This window comes from Zingiber officinale, chromosome 6B, assembly GCF_018446385.1.
Source record: "Zingiber officinale cultivar Zhangliang chromosome 6B, Zo_v1.1, whole genome shotgun sequence".
In the NCBI taxonomy this organism is placed as follows: domain Eukaryota; kingdom Viridiplantae; phylum Streptophyta; class Magnoliopsida; order Zingiberales; family Zingiberaceae; genus Zingiber; species Zingiber officinale.
The window spans coordinates 124,897,482-124,905,032 of NC_055996.1; the positions used below are offsets into that span (position 1 = coordinate 124,897,482).

The 7,551-nt window shown below is 31.8% G+C and overlaps 1 protein-coding gene across 1 annotated transcript; it reads left to right on the top strand.

Annotated features, from left to right (window-relative positions):
- The first annotated feature begins 6,273 nt into the window (after window positions 1–6,273).
- LOC121990637 (transcription initiation factor TFIID subunit 8-like) lies at window positions 6,274–7,096 on the top strand. The gene has a single exon (XM_042544739.1). The coding sequence runs from the start codon at window positions 6,335–6,337 to the stop codon at window positions 7,034–7,036; it is 702 nt and encodes a 233-aa protein (XP_042400673.1). The 5' UTR covers window positions 6,274–6,334; the 3' UTR covers window positions 7,037–7,096.
- Window positions 7,097–7,551: the final 455 nt, after the last annotated feature.

Below are 7,551 nucleotides of genomic sequence, written 5' to 3' on the forward strand. Positions count from 1 at the left end.
TTTGACCCAATATATTAAGAGCAATGATTTTTTAAACATGAATGTGTTTAAAAAATTTAATTCATATTTAAAAATCATTGCTCTTAGTATATTGAGTCAAATTGAGGTTTGAGGGCATGGATATAATCAAAAGAGGTAGACGAATACATATGGACTAGTTTCATATCAATCCGAGGTCATTTGGTCCATCAGCCGATTTTGAGCAAAACCAGCTAATGGATCAAACGACCTCAGATTGATATTAAACTAGATCCTATATGTTCAGTTAGTTCTCTTGATTATATTCATCCCCTCATATATCAATTTGACTCAATATATTGAGAGTAATAATTTTTTGAACATGAATATGTTCAAAAATTCATGGTCAAATATTGTTGTTCTTAATATATTAGGTTAAATTGATATTTGAGGGCATGAATATAATCAAAAGAACTAACCAAACTCATATGATCTAGTTTCATGTCAATCTGAGGTCATTTAGTCTATTAGCTAGATTTTTTAAACATGAACTAAAAATTTTAAATATTTTTATGTTTAAAAAATTATTACTCTCAATATATTGAGTTGAATTGATGTTTGAGAGTATACATATAATTAGAATATGTAGACGAACACATAAGACCTAGTTTCATGTCAATCCGAGGTCGTTTGATCCATCCGTCAATTTTACCTAAATTCGGCTGATGGACCAAACAACCTCGGATTGACATGAAACTAGATTCTATGTATTTGGATAATTCTTCTTATTATACCCATGCCATCAAAATTTAATTTGATCTAATATATTGAGAGCAATAATTTTTTAAATATAAATTAAAATTTTTAAATATATTCATATTTAAAAATCATTACTCTTAATATATTGAGTCAAATTAAAGTTTGAGGGCATGGATATAATTAGAAGAGGTAGACGAACACATAGGAACTTGTTTCATGTTAATCCGATATCATTTGGTCAATCAACCAGTTTTGTTGATGTACCAAACATTGGATTGATATGTAATAAGTTCCTATGTGTTTGTCTAACTCTCCTAATTATATTCATGCTCTCAAATTTTAATTTGACCTAATATATTGAGAGTAATAATTTTTTAAACATGAATATATTTAAAAAATTTAATTCATATTTAAAAAATTATTGCTCTCAATATATTAGGTCAAATTGAAGTTTGAGAGCATGAATATAATCAAGAGAACTAGCCAAAAATATAAGATCTAGTTTCATGTCAATCTGAGGTCATTTGGTTCATTAACTAGATTTTTTGAACACAAATTAAAATTTTCAAATATATTCGTGTTTAAAAAGTATCTCTCTCAATATATTGAGTCAAATTGATGCTTGAGGATATAAATATAATCATGAGAGATAGAGGAACACATAGAAATTATTTTCATGTCAATCTGAAATTATTTATTTGGTTAATCAGTCAATTTCAGGTAAAATTGGCTAATGTACCAAATGTCAAATTGACATTTGAGGGTATGAATATAATAAGGAGAGATAGAAGAACACATTGAAACTAGTTTCATATCAATCCGAAGTTATTTGGTCTATCAACCGATTTTATATAAAATTGATTTTGATAAAAAAAAAAAAAAAGTAAATCAATCAACTGATTTGATTAAAATTCTGACATTTCGACATGGAGCTAAATCGATTAGACTGCTCCAAAACATCAATTGACTAATAAGTGTAAAATTGGAAATAAGTACATAATTTGGTAATTATAAAGCTACCCTATGTGATTTGGTAATTTCAAAAACTTACCTATGTGGTTCGATAAAAAGTTGAATAATATATGTAGCCTTGCCCCAGCTTCATATTTTCATTATTAGGACATCTTCCGTCCTCTCGGAATGGATAGTTGGTTAGCGCATGGTGGTATTGCTACATGGGATTTGGGGGTCAAACCCTGGCTAGTAACCGAGTGTCTGCCCTCTTTCATGCACTATTCAAGAATTCATGGCTAATAGTCATCCGTGATTTACCTCTTTCGTGTTGGCCTAGGAACATACTTGTGGAGGTACTGGGGGTGAGCGAATCATCTTTTGCTACCATTATTAAGACATCTTCAAAACTTAGAGTTTTATGAATTTTATAGTCTCCAATATGTAACCTCAATACCATATCAAATTCTTTTAAACAAAAATCTATCACTTTTTTCACAATAAAAAAATCCTCTATAATTTTTTTTGGACCTTATATTTACCCTCTTTGGGAGGAGGTGAGTGAAAGGGGAGGGAAGGGTATATAGGGGGGAAGAGAATTTTTACCCTTGTTTGGGTGGGAGTGAGTTATGGAGGGGAAGGGGAGAGAAGGGTAAAACTTACTCTTACATGCTTAGGAATCAGTGAAATTTCTTACACTCCAATTTAGAATGTCAGAAAGGGGAAGAAGAGGGAAGAAGAAATTATTTTAATTTTATCCTTATTTTTTTCACATGTAGATTTAATTTTCAAAAAGAGAATATTTTTATATATTTAATCTTCATTCTCCTCTCTTTCCTCCCGAATAGACCTTCTCTTCCTCCTAAATAAAGGTAAGATAAATTCTTTAATTCCCCTCCTTTTCCCTCCCTTCGCCTTCCATTAATAAACATTCCCTCATCTCATCTAGACAGAGGCTTAGGGATGAACATTTAGCTAAAACTGAACCGACTGAACTGAACAAATTGAAAATTAAGCAAATCAAAATTTGTTCGAAGCAACCAAACTGATCAAATTTTCCTACGAAAATCGAATAAATTGAATAGATTAAATATCAATTAATTTAGTTTTAACCGAATTAACTAACATTTTAAAATCAAATTAATCAAATTTAGATTTTATTTAATTAATTATATTTTTAAATAAAAAATAATCAAATTAATATTCTTATTCCATTTAACTAAATTATGAATTTTAAACCCGAAATCGAATCAAATTAATCGAAAATCAAACTAATTTTTTTAAAAAAAAATTGAAAATCAAATTTTTAAATTCGATAGGTTCGATTATTTTGATTTTACTATTTATACTCATCCCCTACTTACATTATCATTTTTTTTTATCATCATTAATTATTGATCTCACTCATATGATTAATTTTGAGATTTAAAAGTTGATTTAAAATTTCACAAATGCCCTTAAATTACAAATCTCAAACTTCATCGATTTTTTTCTTTCAATTTTTATATTTCAACCTCTTTAAAGCATCCACACCAATTTTCTTATCCAAAATATATAATTTAGGGTAAAAAAATTAATTTATTAAATTTGGATATTCATTTTTCATTACATCATATATATTTTCCTTATTTTCTCTCTCTCCTTTATAATAGTTAGGGAATGAAATTTATTCCCTAAATTTAGATAAGTACTATTTATAAATGTTAAATTTAGAGAATGGATAGGATAGCTAATGTAAAAAATTTTTAACTACCCTATCTAAAATCTAGAATAATATATTTAGATAGGATAAGTGATTTGGATACTTAAGATGCCCTTACAATTTTTCATTTTATCTCCCTTCCATTTAAATTATAAGGTCAACTATTTGGAAAATTATAGGTTTCCATATGAAAAATTTGTAAATAAAATATTATTAGCATTTGCCTTATTCTTTATTTTTTCAGGAACCACATAGATAAGTTTCTGAAATTACCAAATCATAATTTTAAAATTACTAAATCACATACCTATTTTCAATTTTACCATTATCAGTCAATTGATATTTTGGAGCAGTCAAATCGATTTGGCTCTATGTTGAAACGTGTAATCAAATCAGTCGACTAATTTTTTTAATCAGTCGACTGATTTACCTTTTTTATTTATCAAAATTAATTTTAGATAAAATCGGTTGATAGACCAAACGACCTCTGATTAACATAAAACTAGTTCCTATGTGTTCATCTATCTCTCCTAATTATATTCATGCCCTGATGCTTGGTACATTAACGGATTCTGTCGAAATTGGTTGATTGACCAAATAACCTCAGATTGACATGGAACTAGTTCTTATGTATTCCTCTACCTCTCCTGATTATATTCATGTCATCAAACGTCAATTTGATTTAATATGTTGAGAGTAATAATTTTCTAAACACAAATATATTTAAAAAATTTAATTCATATTCAAAAATCTAGTTAATTGACCAAATGACCTCAGATTGACATAAAACTATATTCTATATCTTCGACTAGTTCTTCTAATTATATCCATGCCCTCAAACTGCAATTTAACCCAATATATTGAGAACAATAATTTTTGAATAATTCATATTTAAAAAATTATTGCTCTCAATATATTGAGTTAAATTGATGTTTGAGAGTATGAATATAATCAAGAGAACTAACCGAACTCAGAGGATCTAGTTTCATATTAATCTGAGGTCGTTTGATCCATCAGTCATTCAAAAAATTATTTCTCTCAATATATTGAGTCAAATTGAGGTTTGAGGGCATAGATATAATCAAAAGAATTTGACAAACATATAGGAACTAGTTTTATGTCAATCCGAGGTCATTTCGTCCATCAGTCCATTTTGGGTAAAATTGGCTAATGGACCAAATGACCTCGTATTGACATGAAATTAGTTCCTATGTGTTCGTCTAACTCTTTTGATTATATCTATACCCTCAAACCTTAATTTGATTCAATATATTGAGAGCAATGATTTTTTGAACATGAATTAAATTTTTTAAACACATTCATGTTTAAAAAATCATTACTCTCAATATATTGGATCAAATTGATGTTTTAGGGCATGTCAATCTGAGGTTGTTTGGTCCATCAGTCGGTTTTGAATAAAATCGACTGATGAACTAAACGATCTTGAATTGGCATGAAACTAGTTCCTAAATATTCAAAGTCGTTTGGTCCATCAGCCGGAGTTTTTAAATATGAATTAAAATTTTCAAACATATACATGTTCAAAAATTATTGCTCTTAATATATTGTGTTAAATTGACATTTGAGGGCATGAATATATTCAAGAGAGATAGAGGAACGCATAAAAATTAGTTTATGTCAATCCGAGCTTATTTAGTCAATCAGTTGATTTTAGTCAAAATCGACTGATATATCAAATTTTAAATTGACGTTTGAGGGCATGAATTTGATCAAGAGAGATGGATAAATACATAGGAAGTAGTTTTATATCAATATAATCGTTTAATTTATCAATTAATTTTAATATAAATAAATAAATAAATACATAAGCAGACTGAATTAAAATTCTGACATTTCATCAGCTAAATTAAATGAATTCGACTGCTTAAAATAACAAATTGATTTTACTATTTTAAATTATCAGTTAACTGATAAAGATAAAATTGAATAATTCAATAATTTTAAAACTACGATTTAATAATATTAAAAATTTACATATTGGATAAAAAAACTAAAACTTCTTTAGTACTCTCTGTCTTTGGATCATCGGAACTAATGTGAGTCCGCTTCTGTACTCATTCTAACGCTTTAATCATCACAATTAGGATTGTAAATGAACCAAGTATTCATGAACAAACTTAATATTCGACTTGATAAGAGCTTATTTATATTCGTTCAATATACATTAGATTAATTAAACAAATAAACTTGAACAACTCGTTAAACTAAACAAACAAGCTTGAACACATATGTGTTCAGCTCGTTAACGTTCGTGAACAACGTTCATGAACAATGTTCACGAACCATATTTATTAATAAATCTTTTTTCAATATATTAAATAAATAATAAAATAAAATAAAATAAATTTAAATTATCAATCTTAATAACTAATCAAATAATTAAAAGTTTCAAACAATCAAACAAGCTTGAATTGAAAGCTTGATAACATCTAAACGAACCAAGCTGGAACCAAGCTCAAGCTAAACTGGAACCAAGCTCAAGCCAAGCTTGAATTGAGAATTTGATAATATCTAAACGAACCAAGCTCAAGCCAAGCTTTAAACAAGCTCAAACTCATAAAAAATAAACCAAGCCAAGCTTGAACACTCATTTCAAAAACTTGGTTCATTTTAAGCTCGATTTGATTATCTTATCAAACAAATTTGAACACCCTAAAGCTCGGCTCAATTTGTTTACCGCCATAATCACAATTCACAAAGGCTCAACACAGCAAACTTCGACCCTTCACCAGTCCCTCTATTGGTGGTCTCTTCCTCCTCCATCTCGAATGGGATCACTAGCATTCGAATTTATTTATTCAACATATTTTATATTATTCAATCGAATAAATATGCTCTTATTATTTATTTATAGGATCCAACCCTTCACCCACATCCTCTCTATGCAGCAGGAAATTGGATCGCTGGTTTTGGATTCAGCGGCAGTTCCTCCACCGGCGATGAATGGCGACCCCCAGACGGCGGAAGTTTAAGGCGGAGGAGCGGCCTCAACCATCACCAACTGCCCCTTCTCTTTCTGCCTTCGACGCCGATGTCTCCAAGGTCGCCGTCGCGCAGATCTGCCTCTCCGCGGGATACTCCGCGGCGGAGCCTTCCGCCCTCCGCGCGCTCTCCGACATCTCCGCCCGATACCTCCAGGCCCTCGGTTTCGCCGCCGCGTCCGTGGCGGCCGCTCACCGACGCACCGAGTCCAATCTTCTCGACCTTGTGCGGGCGATCGAGGATCTCAGCGCCGCGACGGGCTTCCCGGGCGGCTCCGACCCGGCGGGGCAGCCGCTCCGTTCTGGGGCACTCAGGGAATTAAAGGAGTTTGTGGGGTCAGTGGAGGAGATTCCTTTTTCGAAGCCGATTCCTCTGGAGGGGCAGGGGAAAGCGCACAGAGAGACGTGGAGGAGCTTCGCGGCGGCGGGCAGGGAGCCGCCCTTCCGGCACGTGCCGCGGTGGCTGCCGTGCTTCCCTGAAGAACCGGTGGATGGGGGTAAGAAAGAGACGGAGATAGAGATCGCGATAAGACCTTCGATGGAGGAGGAAGAAGGGAAAACGGCGGTGGAGTTGCCGGCTGAGAGGGAAAAGGTTAGGTTTCGGCTAGGTGTTGGAAAAGGCAGCAGTGCACTATGCGACGGAAAAGATTTGATGAGGGGTTAAAAGTAAATTTCAATTGATATGAGGGTGGATATATTATTAATTATTTTTTTGGAGATGGATTCGAACTTTTGTCGCGTGGAATGGCGATCCGCAGCGAGACCATCGTTGTCGACGACGCTGTTTTGCAGATACGCAATTCGATATTTTATTAATTTATTTAAGTTTGATTTAAATCTTTTCTTTTTTGAATTTTTCTAAGTTTATTAAAATGACTTATTGAATTGGTTTGTTCGATGTGTTTAGGGACACGGTTCCTCCCACTCTTTTACGTTGGTTATCGATTTTTTAAGATTTTGTTTTTATTTTTTTTTTAATATCAATTACCAACTTTTAAAAAAATATATATAAATTTTAAACTCTAGAACTCTAAACGTTAAATTCTAGACCCTAAAAAATTGATAATTGACTATACTGACAGGATCGGTAAATATATTTATATCGTTTTGTATAAGAAAAGGTATAGCTCAATCCTTTTGCTTGAATATGACTTTTGGTATCTTTAGAATGATTTTCTC